Raw genomic sequence first — 16,244 nt, forward strand, 5'->3', positions numbered from 1 at the left:
GCCCTTCAGAAGCCTCAAGAGAGTCAGGATATACTGAATCTCACACTTCTGCCCGCCTAAACTCAACAGAAAGTCAATCTGTTTGGGGGAAGTCAAGATGGAATTCTTCAATCCTCTTTGACTGAGCTGGAACTGAGATCATGGATGTTAAGTGCTTTCTAAGTGATAAGAAGCTAAACCCACCAGTAATTATCATAGCATCATGAAGATATGATATCAGATGTAAGCAAGTTCAACATGAGAAGGGCAAACGCATGAAGAAATCAAATAGGGAGGGAGGTGGTGAGGGCAGAGGAGCCAGCATCTTGGGGCAACTGGAGACAGCCAAACTTAGCTGGGAGGCATCAGCTTCTGACCAGACTGAGGGGAGCTAAAAGAAAACAGAAGCAACCATGAGACTGGAAATATGTAACCAATCCAAAAATCAGTCACAGCCCCTCAGGGTATGTGATTGCTCCAGCATTCAGGAGTCACAGTTCAGCTGAATGTGTCTTCTGGAGAGAAGGTGACCAGCACGTAGCTATTGGGAGCCTGGATGCTAGTTGTCCTGATTGCCTTCCAGGGATGTATCGAGCTCTGTGCTCAGATGCAGAGGCCAATTCCACTGGCTGTCAGCACACAGCAAGCCCTCAGGCAGTGCTGACCATGTGGCACAGCTTGGCCATTGAGTCCTGATCTAAAGCTATGCAAGCAGTGGTGGAGGTGGGTCCAAGGGATTGCAGCGGAGAGCCCTGGGCGGGGATCTGAAGGCCTAGGGTGAGAAGTCTCAATTCTACTACAAACCAAGTAGGTTTCCCCAGGCCCCTTCCCTTTCTGAGTCTATATTTCCGTATTGAAAATGGGGCTAACAACAGAGGCCCAGCTGGCATCCCAGGGTGGCTAGAGGGCTCAGCTGAGGTGGTGATAGAAGGTACAACTTGGAAGTGTCCCCATACAGGGACTTTGCCCATGTCACCTAAGATCTCCCAGTATCCTAGGGCACAATGACTTGAGTCCCTCTGAACATAAAGGCTGAGAGAGAGCACAGTGTCCAGATTAAGACTTAGGGAAAGAGTAGGGCACATTTCTTTCCCCTAACAAGTCTTTTGGCTGCTTATCCCTTGTGGTTCCAGCACTCACCTAGAAGAGTTTCTCATAGCACTGTCCACAGTGGATGGTGTCACGGTGAACGAAGATCTGATCCAGGAGCTCGCCCATGGGCTTACTGCATATCCCACACTGGAAGAGAAGGCAGCTACAGGTGAATGCACCGAGCAAAGTGACAGGGACAGCTGGGGCAGGAATGGGGCACCCGAGCAAGGTGGACAGGCAGGCGCCACAAGCCTGTGTCACATCCTGGATGTCAAAACAGTCAATAAAAAAATGGCAAAACCCAGAAGTAAAACCCAAACTCAAATCCCACAAAAACTAGCTGGCAGGATGATCACATTGTTTCACAATTCAGCCTGGGGTTGAGCTGTGACTCCATCATGCATTAGCTGCATGAGCCTGAGTAAGTCACCAAAACCCTCCCAGTGTCCATTTCCTCATCTATAAAATGGGCCTACTGGCAAGATTTACTCCCCAATGTCACTGGGAGCATTTGGTGACTTAGTCCATGCAGAGCACTTAGCCTGGAGCCAAGCATAAAATAAGTGCTCAGTAAATGTCAGTGGTCATTGGTGTAGTAGGAGGGGCTGGGAGAACATTAATGATGATGTTTAGTTTCCCAAGAAAGATACTATGACAGTCCCATTAAAGGGAAGGCTACTTCAGCAGCCTAGCCCCTCCAACCTCAAGGCTCTCCAACTTGCCTTCCTAGGAAGACCAACTGGGGAGAGGAGAACAGTCAGCCATAGGCAGCAGGGCACCCTCCTGGCACTGTGGGACAGGGTGGCATGGCCTGTAGTCTCAAAGGACAGGATCCCAGGAGTCCCTATGTGTCTGTCTAGATCTCAAGACCTCTCTAGGCTCTGGCTTCAAGCTCCCTGATGGTGCTGAGAAGCAGAGAGAGGGGCTGCTGAGATCCTCCACACCATTTTGTTTGTTCTCACTGAGCACCTTGCTGATGGCAACCTGCCTGGCTCTTTTGACTTTTCAATTCCTACCTCCTGGCAGTTTTACTTTTCACCATAAACTAATCAGCTCTCTGATTCATGTATTATGTTTCTGTCACTTTGGTTACTGTGAAACAGGATTTGAGCCTCAACTTGACTGACTGATATTGGTGATCTATTTAGGACAGCATTTCTCAACCTGTGGGTCGTGACACCTTTGGGGCTCGAGTTGCCTAATATCAGATATTTACATTACAATTCATAACAGTAGCAAAATTACAGTTATGAAGTAAAAACAAAAATAATTTTATGGTCGGAGGTCACCACAACATGAGGAACTATATTAAAGCGTTGCGGCATTAGAAAGATTGAGAACCACTGATTTAGGAGATCACCTCTGGATCCACAGGAAAGAACTCTAATATGGGCTGGCAAAAATACTTCACACCATGGAGAATGGGGATCTCAAAGGATTGCCATGATGTTGTGGCCCTGAATGTCCACTTTCTTTCCTAACTGTAACAAAACAAACAAGTATTTTAAAATGTTATGACAATAGGCCAGGTGTGGTGGCTCATGCCTGTAATCCTAGCACTCTGGGAGGCCGAGGCAGATAGATTGCCTGAGCTCATGGTTTCAAGACCAGCCTGAGCCAGAGCGAGATCCTGTTTCTAAAAATAGCTGGGCACTGTGGCAAGTGCCTGTAATCCCAGCTACTTGGGAGGCTGAGGCAAAAGAATCACTTGAGCCCAAGAATTGGAGGTTGCTGTGAGCTGTGATGTCATGCACTCTACCGAGGGCAACAAACTGAGACCCTGTCTCAAAAAAACCAAAAATGTATGACAATCTAACAAGGTGAAGAAAAACCTATGGTCAAAGTGAATGATGAAATGAGTTATGCAAATGAAGTTGAGCACTGTGGTGACTTTTCCTGGGAGGCAGCACAGTGCAGCTCAGGTAACACTGGCTCTGATGTCATTTCCTCAGTTCTGAGCAGCCCTGTGACTTCAGAAAGGTAACACCCTGTCCAATTATATGCCTATCAGAAGAGTGGCACCAGGGCACCACAGTCACCTCTAAGAATCTCTCAAAAATATCAGGCCCCACTGTGCCAATTTCCTTGTGGCCTACTTGAGCACCTCAAGCAAGTTGACCATTTCTGCATGCACAGTCCAGGTGGCAGCCACCTTTGCTCATGTTTGGCACTCTGAAAATATTCCCATGTACTCCTCCCCTGAGTCCAGACCCACATCCCTCACAAAGACTTTCCAGGGACTCTTGCCCACCCTGAAGGTGTCATCAAATACATCCAAGAGTGGCTTAGGTGTCAGGCTCCTATAAGTTTGCTCTGGGTTTCATAGGAGTGCTCTGTACTAAGCATGTAACTGGAAGTCTACAAAATCTTCTAAGACTTCATGTAAAATTCCATGAGCCTTGGAGAAAAATGTTCATAATCACACCACAAATGATTATCTTCAGGTTGAAAAATATAATCCTACTTAGAGTACACTGAATACAACTGGCCCTCAAATAATCCCTTTATCCTCATCTTATTGCAAAGTTCTTCTGCTTTCCAGGCCCTTCCCACCCTCGTCATTAATTTTAGCATCTGGATTATTCCACCTCCCCCCAACACTGCTTCTGTCTGGGTAAATTCCTGATGCATGAACACTTGGGGATTCCCCCTTTCCAACCTGTAGTTCCTTCTCTCCAACACTTTGGGTACCCTCTCCACTTCAACCAGGCTCTGACTGGAGTTACTTTCCACATCAGACAGCTTCACTGCACTGCCTGGGCCAGACCACCACCTCACCCCTTCCGTACACATGCCTCACTCTCACTTTATCTAACTCATCTGGCAAAATCGCCCTGGTAAATTCAAGTGCCCTGCTTCACTAGTGCTCCTGAGCATAGCCAGGGACACATGGCTTAGTGGGATTTCAGCCTCCATTTTGCTCCGGTCTGTCTACCATCCCCCACCCCTTTCTTCTTAAATAGCCAACACTCATCCCTCCACTTGCAGTAGATGATCATGCTTTGCACTGACAGAGAAAATAGAAGGAACCACTAAATAAACTTTTCCTACCACCCACGCTGGGAACTTCCCTGTATGTGAGGTGCATGCTCAGCCTTTCCCTCTCCTCCTGCAGACGGACACTGTGACCACACTGGCCTCTCTGTCCTGCAGCATCAGTGTCTGCTCTCCTCTGGCTCTCCCTATGAATATGAGCACATTACAGTATCTTCTCCCCACTGCCCAACTGCTCTGCTCCCTACAAAGGCAAGCCCTTGGGCAAGTCAGGTAGACTCTCTCTCCACTTCTGCAACCTGTCGTTATCTCTTGAGCCCACTCTGATCAGGCTCTGGTTCCTATCATTCCACCAAAAATGTTCTTACTATGGTCATCAGTGATCACCATGTTGCAAAATCCAGTGGGCAATTCTCAGCTTTCATCCTACTTTATCGCTCAGCAATCACTGACAGGGTGGCTGTCGCAGCCTTCTTAAAAATGATGTCACTTGGCTCCCAGGGCACCATATTCTCCATTACTTCTCAGCTTCCTTTTAGATCCCCATCTCCTTCCCAACCTCTAAGTGCTAGAGAGTCACATAAGCCTCAGCCCTCAGCCAACCTCTCTGCCTACTCGCAGCCTAGGTAAGCTCATTTGGTCCCACGGCTCAGAGCAAACATGCCCAGAGCACCTCAGCCATAGTCTTTCCTCAGAACCCAAAGCTACAAATCCAGCCGGCTGCACGCCTTTCCCTTTTGGCTCTCCTTGGAGCATCTTCAATGTCACCTGCCTCTGTGCGCAAACCTGCTCCCCTCCAGGCTTTCCCATCTGAGCAAACATCACCATTCTCTCACCTAGTGACTCAGGCCCCACAGCTTAGCAGCTCCTCTCACCGCTCTCAGACGTCAGAATCTGGCAGCTCTATTTTCAACAATACCTCCAATCCAGTCACCATCTTGCCATCAGTGCTGCCAACTCTCTAGCTTAATATACTGCAACAGCCTCCTAACTGGCCTTCTTTTTTCACTATTGCTCCCTACAAGCTCTCTCATAGCCAGAAGGACCCTTTTAAAAGCATGAATCAGATCTTGTCACTCCCTTAAACAAACCCTCTAGTAGGTTCCAATAGCATTTAGAATAAAATTTAGAGTCTGTGTCCTCCCAGGCTGACACAATCTAGTCCCTGCCCCCTAACCCATGCCACTGCATCCATGCACGTGCTTCTGCCCCAAGGCCTGTGCTTTTGCTGGCCCTGCAACTGGAACAGTCTTTCCCCAGAAGACTGTGTTTGTGTTCCCTGTGGCACAAAACACATGGAATAGTGAATATTCATTCATTTACACCAGGGGTCCTCAAACTTTTTAAACAGGGGTCCAGTTCACTGTCCCTCAGACCGTTGGAGGCCCAGACTGTGGGCCCAAGGACGAGTCAGCTGCTAAGCAAGACAGGCAGCGGCAGCAAAAATACCCAGTGGGCCAGATAAATGTCCTAGGTAGGCTACATGTGGCCCATGGGCCATAGTTTGAGGACGCCTGATTTACACCCTTGGACTTGGAATGAGCTCATTCACCTCCCAGTTCTGCAAAGCTTCCACAACTGTGAGCAAAGGCATATAGAGACGGAGCACACCCTCTGAACCCTAAGACTCCTATACTCTACAGGATGTCCTCAGCAGCACCCCTTTCTTACCTTTAAGCAATATTCATGGCAGCAGATGCTGAGATGTTCTAGGGTAATCTTCGGACAGTCTCGGATCTCACGGTTACAGTAAGTACAAATCCCACCAGTTGTTCTGTGAAATGAAAACACAATAATCCAGCAGTCAGGCTGGCATATACATTCCTGGTGTAACACAACCAGACCCTCTGGTTTGATGCAGGCAGGCCCAGGTTCTCTGGAAAGGATCCCCAGCTTCCCATGTTTTTCTGTGGTGTGCGAAAGCAGGGGACTAGTTGGCAGCACAGCCCTGGGCTACACCAGTTTTCAGCCTCTGAAAAGTTTGCAGTATCTCCAAAACCAGCCACACATCTTTGCCCCACTCACTGCAGTTTGTGTGAGCAGCCCACTGTGATACTTGTTCCAGCAAATGCACAGGCCTTGGGGCAGAAGCACATGCATGGCTGCAATGGTATGAGTTAGGGGGCAGGGGCTAAATCGTGCAGGCCTTAGAGGACACAGACTCTCCTTGCCCCTCTGCCTGCCAAATCTTCTAGGGCCTGTTCCTCTACACAGTGGCAAGACCAATGCCTTCCCCTATAGGAGACATGACATCATATACCCTAGGTGGCCCCTGTGGTGGCCCAAGATTCAGGTAATTGGCTGTTTCTTCAACCATGTTGGAGAGAACTTACTTATCCCCTCTGCTTGCCTGCCCTTCTGCCTGTTTACGTTTGGGGCCTTGTATTAGATAGAGTGTCCCTAATACTCTCACTTCTTCCCACCTTCTCCCTAATCTAACTTTGGCCTCCAAATGTCATCCACTAGAATTTCAACCTCTTGATACATGAGAAGCCAGATGGCAGAGCAGAAACATCCCTATCCAAAAGCAGTCAGGATCCTGCGGTTTAGTCCTGACTGCTGCAGACTCACTGTGTGACATAAAGCATATTCACTATGCTATCCAGCCCTGCTTCCTTCACAGTGACCTGAGTGAATTCAATCTCTATGATCTTTTCTTCCCATTCCAAGAATTTAAAATAGGAATTTTTTGTCATTAAGATCATCCTGTGAGTGTGACATCATCTAGTCTAAGCTTTAAAACTGCCGAATGAGGTGCTCTCATGCTCATCCATTCAATGTCTGCCTTGTTAGCTGTGTCTCCTTTCTCGATTCTTAATAATAGCATTTTGCTTCATTTCCCACCCACTAACCTATTTCCCAGTTGTTTTTTCTTTTTATGTTTTCTTTCTGGTCAGATTTTCCAGTTAATGAAGTGATTGATTAGATAATGATCCACAGGTCCTCTCCTGGGGATACGAGCCCCCAGGCTTTCAGACACCACTCTTCTGTGTGGAGCAGCCTTCTATACCTACCCTCTGGTTTAGCCGGGTTCAAAAGTCTTACTTGCCACAAATGTGAGATCCCAATAAGGGAAGCACCAACCCGTGGCAGTGTCCTGCATCATGTAACAGATCTGCAAACAGATCTGATTTTGCAAAGCAGTGGACGAAAGCAAACAGACTTAGTGTGGACATCTTCCTGAGTTGTTTCTCCTCCATAAGAACTGCAAGCTTCCGGCTTGGCGCCTATAGCTCAACCGGCTAAGGCGCCAGCCACGTACACCTAAGGTGGCGGGGTCGAATCCCCAGCCCGAACCCGCCAAAACAACAATGACAGCGGCAACCAAAAAATAGCCGGGCGTTGTGGCGGGCGCCTGTGGTCCCAGCTACTTGGGAGGCGGAGGCAGGAGGCTCGCTTGAGCCCAGGAGTTGGAGGTTGCTGTGAGCTGTAATGCCACGGCACTCTACCCAGGGGGACAGCTTGAGGCTCTGTCTCAAAAAAAAAAAAAAAAAAAAAAAGAACTGCAAGCTTCCCAGTGGGGAGAGGAGAGAAAGACAGAAAAAAAAAATACAGAGCAGACTTACCTCTCAGAATACAGGGTGCTGTCATATGGGGCTTTCTTCTCTACGTCAAACGTGTCCTCAATGCTGCTGATGCTATGGGGAGTGTGATGGGGAAGAGGAGGGCAGAAGATGGGAGCAGATCACTGTCACAGTTATGGTCAGGGAACACTTTCCTAATTAACCTTGGGGCCACAAGCTGAGACATGACTCTACACTGCCAATTCGCATCCATCATCCCAAATAGCACTTGGTGCCATAAGGACTGACACTAAGAAGGCATGGTTCTCTTGGAGAAGAGCCCTTCTATGGGGGGCAAAGAAGACGTGTCACAAGGTGTAAAATGACAAGAATGAGTGGCCTATATACCAAGAGGACTCTCACTTCCACTGACCAGTGGACAAAGAGCAGAGCTCACCTCCCCACTTGTGTTACAATGTGACAGTCACGGGAGCCCATTCACAGCAGAAATCAGACAGTGGCAATGGGAAGAAAGAAGGGAACATTACGACGTGAAGCCTGTGCTTGGCTTCCAGAGTAGCATTAAGAGAGAAGGGTGTTTGTTTTTCCTTTTTATATCTTCATTTTTAATAACAAAAACTGGTGACCAAACAAAAACATGACCAGGGAAGGGTGACTGACTAGCTGTGAGCCCTGGGTTACCTATTTAACGAAGCTGCCATTCTCCTAGGATTAGTGGGGTGGCCTCATAGGTGAAGTGACCTGCCTAAGGTCATGCTTGGGAAAGAAGTGAGCTAGAATTTCATCCCATGTCCTGATTTCTTCTGAGCACCAAATTCATCTGTAAGCTTCCTAGAGGATAAAGCAATTCACATTGCCCAATAAAGAAAAGCTATTGGCTTTTCATACCACATCATATTTTGACTAAGTGTTAAATTATACTTTAAAATAAATTTAATTTTCAGAATCTAAGAATTAAATCTAACAGGATGCTGGGACTGGGAGAAGGCCAGAAGATGAACAGTTTTGCCAAGTGACTTTCATAGAAGCAAACTCTAGATGGCAATGAGAGCTCAAATGGGTGTCCAAAGGTTTCATGTATATTATTTCTAACCTGAAAACCTCCGTGAATCAAGTTATGGAGACAAAAAATAAATGAGCCATTGCCAGGGGCTGAGGGTAGTGATGTAGGGGACTGGTAACAGGTCTGGGGTTTCTTTTTGTGGTGATGAACAAGTTCTGGAATTGGACAGTGGTGACAGTTGCACAACTTCATGAATATAACAAAACCTACCGGATTGTGCACTTTGAGGGGTGAATTATAACTCAATAAAGCTGTTGAGAAAAACCACTCTAAGGGGTTCCAGGTGATGAAACTAAGGCTCATAGAGGTTGAGCATCTTACCCCAAATGACTGAAACAGTGGAGGACGGCGTCAAGGCTGGAATGTGACTGTCACACCTATGTTCATCATTCCATAGCACCAGGAAAAGCTAGTGTGGAAGCCCCAAAGCCCTAATCCTAAAATAAGGCTGGGATACTCCTCCATGTTACTAAATTCCTCATCTTAGCAGTGAGATGACTTGTCATAAAAATGTGCCCTAAGGAACCCCATGTGGTAGTGCACTAGTATGACACTGAGGTACCCTTCCATATCGCATTAGGAAGCAAGCAGATGAAGACACATCCATTGAAAGTCATGTGTGTATCAGGAGCTGCAATCCTATGCGTGCTCAAGTGAGGCAGCCTGGCATGACAGGAAAAAGCAAGGGGGCTCTTGAGAAGACCCCTGTGATCTGAAGTAAGATACAATCAACTAGATCAGCAGTTCTCAACCCATGGGTCAAGACCCACAGGAACTGTATTAAAGGAGCCGTGGCATTAGGAAGGTTGAGAACCACTGAACTAGATGGTCCCTAAAGGCTCTGCCAGCTCTGTAGAGGGGGATGATTTTGGTATTTCACAAAAGAAAGCAACAAAGGATGAAAGAATAGGACAGCACTGACAGTGGGGTGCAAGGGGAGTTAACCATAAGAATTCAAAGGCACCCAGGTAGGCGGGACACCTAAAAAAGCAGAAATCACATCAGAGGACAATGATATCACTCATGCATTCAACAAACTGTTACCAGAAGCTACTCTGGGCCATACCCTGAACAAGGTACTAGGGATTCAGGATGAGGACAAAACAGGGTATGCAGGAGAAGGCCAGGGCCTGGAATTATGTGGGGCTTGCTCTTACCTGCCACAGCGTGAAGATGACAGCCTCCCAGAAGACACTTCGCTAGAACTGATGTACTCCTTCACGAAGAGGACTCCTTTACTGTAGAAGGAGCAGAGCAGAACACAAAGGGCTATGCTGGAAGATTCCAGGGGACAACCTGGCCCATGGAAGGAGTGCAGAGCTGGAGGGACCCCAGCCTGGTTTGAAGGAAGTGAGGAAGCTCATGGAAGGCTTTGGGCAGAGGTGCTGGTGGACTCCAGGCCCCAGAGCCAGCAGTAGAGGGAGCTGTGGGGGACTCAGGCTGAAATTCCAGCCCATAGGCTCAGCTTATTACTTCTGACAGCCCTAGAAAGATGCTCCCTACAACTGATGGCAATGTGCCAACGTCCTTCACTCAGCCCTCCATGTCCTCACCTTCTTGCTAGATTCTTGTACTTCTGCACCTGAGTCCCACAGGCTTTCCACCCCTCTATGAAAGTGTCCTCTTTCTCACCTACCCACAACCAGGATGTCCTCTAAGCCTAGGGTGACCAGACGTCCCGATTTTGGCAGGACAGTCCCGCTTTTCAACAATTTGTCCCGTGTCCTGCGGCGTTTTAAAAAAGTCCCAATTTTTGGAAAGAATGCACGAACGGGCTGGAGAACAAGAAGGGAATATACGGTTTTCGGCCGCCATATGGCTATTTCGCCAGAATATGAGTTTTATATTATTTGTTAAGTTTATAATGTTAAACTGTAATAATAATTGCTGAGAAGTGATTATCGATAACTGCTTATCAAAGTTTGCCTTGTTGTTAGGCCCTGCCCTGTGCTGTCGCCCCTGCTCCGCCCCCCGGCCATGTTGTCCCGCCTTACAGATGTTAGAATCTGGTCACCCTATCTAAGCCTTAAACCAAGGCTGTCAGGACTTGCCACTCGGAGCTTCCCCAGACACCTGAGCTGCTGTGCACTCTCCATCTCAAACCTAATCTCTCCCTTCTCATTCCTGGAGTTCCAGAAGTATAGAGTCACCTCATCCTGGACAGATCCCCTCCTCCATGCTGCACAATCAAGCCTACTGACCTGATGTCAGTGGAGGCGCCTTGAGATTCCCTATTAACACACATCCCATTCAGCACCCTTTCTAAAATGGTGCCCTTTCTTGCACCCGAAGTGGTAGCCAGAAGTGCAGGTGAGGCAGTGAGAAGGTGAGCATGCAAGAGACATAGGCGCAGGCCTAGCCTTCTCAGACATGTCCCATGGAGACATTAGCAAGATACAACAGATGGCAGTGCCCAGCTGCCGGCTGTGTGGAGACATCCATGAACACCCTAGGAGGTGCTGCCTCAGCTTCTTACTGGGATAGGGAGAAGGTGAGGTGCCATGAGACCTGTGTGGGCTGGCACGTGGGAGTTCATACTGGGAGACTAAGACTGCATGATGTGAACCCTTGGCCAAAGGGCTGCTGGGAATTGGGGGAGGCGCCAGAGAAGAAAAACACAGAAGGAATCTGGGTCCTTTAGTCCCAAGGAGAAAATGAGGGAACCACCTTGTTCCCAAACAACATCTCCCAGGTTGCTAGGTGTCCTTTCTTACATGGCCAAGCTGGAGTCCAATTCACCTGGGGGGACTGGATTATAAATGTGAGGCTGCTCAGAAGGGGCAGTGCTGGTAACAGTGACCATGCAGCTTGAGGGGCTTCTCATCCTGAAAGAAACGGAGTAAATCTTGCCAGTAGGCCCATTTTATAGATGAGGAAATGGACACTGGGAGGGTTTCCAGCATCCCCTCAGAACTGATGAAGAAAAAACTTGGAGACACTGCATTCTGGAAGGCACATGCTACCAGCAGGGGCAGGAACTGACAGGGATCTTGATTTTCTGGAACCTCCACACCTCAGCTGCAACATACAGCCCTTGGCCTGGTATCTGACTTCCTGGGCAGCTCACAAGGCTTTTCTCTGGCCAGGCCTCACGGCCCTCACTGTGCATACCCCATACCATGGGTACCAGACCAAAAGCTGCCACAGCAGCCCACTTCACTTTAGGGCACTGTATTGAAACACTGCCACTGACCCTCTTTTTGTCTCTTCCAACTCAGGTATGTCCACTCTCCAGCAGCCTGGGCTGATTCTGGCCTCTCTGCAACACGTGTCACTCACCAGGCCCAGGCTCTGGGGTGTCACATCCTTGTCAGTGTCTAGTGTCCAAGACCTGAACTAGTTTAAGAGTGGGGAAGAGGCAGACCAAGCCCAGCATTTGCTGAGCTGTCCTGCCTCAGTCTCAAACTATGTCACATGATACTAAAGCTCAAGCCACAGACTGGCCTGCAGCATCCGTGGATCTGCCAAGCTCTCTCATGCCTCTGCAGATAACACAAGCTCCTCCTCCGGAACCCCTTCCTGAGAGCCTACTCTCCCACTGCTGGCTGTGTGATACTCTGCCTCAGTGTACCTGGTCACTCTGCACCTCTTCCTTCATCACCCTGTGACACGTAAATATGCCATGGAGATTGGAGGAGGTGGACTGGATGGGAGAGGAGGCCCTGAAGGAACCTGGAAAGACAGATGTGGACGAAGGGCAGAACCAAAGACTGGAAAAGGGACTGATTGTGAGAAGAGGGCAATAAGATCTACTGCTGATTGAAAAACCAGCAAGAATCTGGCATCTGGTGATCCATGTCAACTGAGTAGTCAAGGGGACACAAGAACTGAAGGGGCAATGTAAAAAAACAACAACAACAAAAAAACAACCCTGGAGCTACTCAGGAGGCTGAGGCAAGAAGAGTTCTTGAGTCCTGAAGTTTGAGGCTAGCCTGGGTAACATAACAAGATCCTATCTCTATGTAGCAAATCCCCTGGAGATCTTCCCCAGGACTTTAATGTGAGCAGCAGGAGACCCATAGTGCTCCCCAAATGCCTCCTCCCCTTGGCCCACAAGACTCTACAGGACCCACCTCCTATCCCCTGCTCACCTCACCTTCTACCCTCTAAACACAGGGCCCATATTTCAGGTCCCCTTCCTCTTCCTTTGTCCATGTTCTTTGCAAGGCAGATGCCTCCAGGTGTTTTAAGTGTCAGCTGAACTGTCACCTCCTCAACAGAAAAGCTTTTCCCACCCATCCTAGCTACAATACCCTCTGCCCCGGCTCCTCACCATCAGAGCACCTGGTTTCTTTCTTTTCTAGGCTTATCACAAACGGAGGGGCAGTGTACACACCACAAGGATTAACCGTATAGTCTCTGGGTTCTGACTGCCTGGGTTCTAGTCCAGGTGAGGCAATGTCCTGGCTCAGTAATTATTGGCAAGTTACTTAACCTTCATATGCCTCAGTTTCTCACCTGAATAGTGGAGATAATAATAGTACCTCCCTCATAGAGTGGGGTTTGAGTGGGTTTGAGTGAAATGAGTGACCCTGCATAAAGCACGTCCTCAGCATGTGCCAGCACTCTAGCATCGGTACCACGTTTAGTCACTGCTGGATGGTGTGTACTCTGAGGGTGGATGGGTGGGGCCTGGCCATTGTGTTCACTGTGTATGCATCATTTCTGGGTGGCAGAACCATGGTTCTTGCTTATTCCCAAACATGGCCACTCTGGGAAAAGATCTCTGGGGAGTAAAGAGAATTCCCGGGCAGCGCCTGTGGCTCAAAGGAGTAGGGCACCAACCCCATATGCTGGAGGTGGCGGGTTCAAACCCAGCCCCAGCCAAAAACCACAAAAAAAAAAAAAAAAAAAAAAAAGAGAGAGGGAGAGAGAGAGACCTCCCAACAGGCAAAGATGCCTTCCTTCACCTCATAGACTGCAACTCTAGGAAGTGATAAGGGAAGGGCCTCTGGCTTCACACAGAAAAGGGCCAGAAGGACACTGAAGCTAACTGCTGGCATGCATCCTATCCATCAAGTTTGGGAGACCTGAGCCAGGCTGAGGAACACAAGAGTTGAGCAAATACCTTTGCTTAGTTCCTCAGCAAGATGAAGCTACAATAGCCTTTTCATAGCCCTGTTACAGGGCCACCAAATCAAAGCAATGGATTATGGCAGGAGGATGATGATGGAGCTAGAATACTTGATTGGCAGTGGCAGCAAGAGGGAGATCTGGTTAAGAGAATGACTCGTAACGGAGACACAAAGGAAGTCCAGAAGTCAGAGCAAGGCAGGGGCCCCAAATCAGGAAAGGGTAAAGGAAAATTGCCATGAAACACCAGAAATAACGAAACTTGAAAAATAATACAAGTCCTGTCTTGGACATGAATCCTATACTACATGTCCCGCTGGGGCAGGAGCCAATCAGTGGGTTCCTAAGTACTGAAGGTAATGTGGGAGCTAGAAAGTTCCATCACAGAGATGGAAATGAAGTTGGCTTGGCAGGAATGAGAAGAATATCATCAAATTATGACATTCTTTCTTATCCTCTATGTCCTGTCCACATAGGTATGCTGGCTATGAAGTTCTTCCAGACAGCACAGTTTCCAATTCAAGAACTTCAACTTTCCATGAATTTTTTGATGACAAACAACAGAATATTTCAGGATGGTATAAAATCTGCTACTAGATTACCTGTAAAAAATATTTTCAAATGTGAAAAATTATTCTACAAGTCATCTAGGTTTTCAAAATTAAAAAGTTATCACAGCTACTTCAACTACTGTGATTTGGCATGAGCGGGCATTACTCTTCAGAGATCAGGATCCAGAAAACTGCCACTTTGGTAGACCTGAGCTGCTCACAGGAAACCACCTCAAGTGGCTGGTGCTGTCTGTTCCCGGCCACCCTGTTCATCCTTGGTCCTTGGCCTCTCTCAGAAAACTCACATCCCCCATTTCTTCAGGCTACTGCTGTTAACTTCTTCTAACCACTGCATGATCCTAGAATTACCTCTGTGGAGGTGAGTTATTTATTGCCCAAATCCACAGCCATCCTGATGGTGATGGCAGGAGAAAAGATCACCCAAATGGTATAGCTTTTATTTCTGCTGGCAAGTCCCATCCACACCATGGTACGCCTTCCTAAGAAACTTTCCATCTCCATGAATGGAAAAAACACTCCACATCCCTCTCCCAACTCAGATTTTCAAGCTCCTACTAGCTGCTGAGCAACATGGTTATCCGTGTACCTTCTCTGTGCCAGGCTTAGTCTAACAGATTTGATATTATGGCTCCAAGTGGAAACCTCTGGAGACCTATGTTCAGGGCACTGGTTTCCAGTCTGCTTCCTTCTCTCTCCTATCCTCACACAGCAGCAGAGGGTAACAGGCAAGCCTAGTGTGTGTGAATCTTTCCTGTGTTGTAGCCTGTGACAGAAACACCAACTGTAGTGGGAGGGAGCCCAGTACAGCTCAGCCCTTACCTGCTGCCATAGCCATCCAATCTGACGAGCTGCTGGGGTCCGCTGGGGCTGCCCTGTAGCTCTAGGATGCTGGGATCTGCAGGTTGCTGCGTGGGTACAGCAGGGTCTTCCTGGCCACTGCTTGGGGCTCCAGGCCTTTCCTGAGAGGCCTCTCCAACCTCTGTGGCCATTTTCTTCTCATAACCATCCAAAGTGCTGAGAAAAAATGAGCAGCACCCTATGTACCCAGTGCTTGGGACTTGCTGCCTGTCACCCCATGGACTTGGAAAGGCTCATCTCCCCAAGGAACAAGCACAGCCCCTACTCCAAGGAGTAGACAGTGTACTCCTCTCTTTAATGTCACTTGATGAAACCAATAAGGTGTTAAAAGACAAAGTCTTTTCCTGGCTACAAACACACTGGCCTTCCTGTCCCCGTCCTCCCATAGTCATCTCCCCTTTCTCTATCCCTTTACTGCCTCCAGACCATTTGTCCAATCTAGAAAGACCTAAGCCATCCAATCTTCTCCAGCCACAGTGCTCAGGAAAACCTGTGCACTTGGCCTGACCTGTCAAGGGGCAGGCAATCTGAGAAAGGGATTCACCCCCAGGCTGCCCTGGCAGGCTTGGTTTGGATGAAGGAGAGAAAGCAGGCATAGTGTACTCCTCAAATTCTCCAAGGAGGTGTTTACTTCGCGAAGTGGGGGAAGGGCCAAGAGACTCTAAAGTTTCTAGGGCGGGGCCACAGGGTGACGCAAGACCATTTGTGATCTTCGAACGCCGACTCGCGGCCGGCGCAGGAACTACTGCAGAAGCAGCCCCGCCGGCGCGGATCTAGCAAAAAGAGCCATTTTCTTTGACCGTCTTATTTCCAAGCAGTAGCTGCTGCCGGGGCCCACAGCTGTATGAAATGGCGGCGCGCGCAAGCGCACTGGGTGTGCAGAGCCGGGCGCGGGCGCGGGCGCGCGCGCGACACGCCCTTCAAGCGTCTGTTACAGCTGGGACCTCTTTGGGTTCTTAATCGTGAAATAGTCACAGTTGTTATTAAAAAAGCAACGGTGGGCTCGGCGCCTATAGCTCAACCGGCTAAGGCGCCAGCCACGTACACCTAAGGTGGCGGGTTCGAATCCCCAGCCCGGACCCGCCAAAC

The 16,244-nt window shown here is 48.6% G+C and overlaps 1 protein-coding gene across 1 annotated transcript in view; it reads right to left on the reverse strand.

The window, feature by feature from the left end:
- Positions 1-336: 336 nt before the first annotated feature.
- The window catches only part of ZNF185 (zinc finger protein 185 with LIM domain), a 65,915-nt gene continuing 50,007 nt past the window's right edge, over positions 337-16,244 (reverse strand). Inside the window, exons 19-25 of the mRNA XM_003800924.2 lie at positions 15,117-15,311; positions 11,367-11,477; positions 9,810-9,890; positions 7,632-7,703; positions 5,737-5,839; positions 1,120-1,218; positions 337-370 (exon numbers count right to left, since the gene is read on the reverse strand). Of these exons, the coding sequence (XP_003800972.1) occupies positions 1,120-1,218; positions 5,737-5,839; positions 7,632-7,703; positions 9,810-9,890; positions 11,367-11,477; positions 15,117-15,311 (661 nt within the window). The 3' untranslated portion in view covers positions 337-370. The remainder of the gene's footprint in view (positions 371-1,119; positions 1,219-5,736; positions 5,840-7,631; positions 7,704-9,809; positions 9,891-11,366; positions 11,478-15,116; positions 15,312-16,244) is intronic.

The sequence above is a fragment of the Otolemur garnettii genome, unplaced genomic scaffold (assembly GCF_000181295.1).
Source record: "Otolemur garnettii isolate 467f Iridium unplaced genomic scaffold, OtoGar3 scaffold00190, whole genome shotgun sequence".
NCBI classification, from domain to species: domain Eukaryota; kingdom Metazoa; phylum Chordata; class Mammalia; order Primates; family Galagidae; genus Otolemur; species Otolemur garnettii.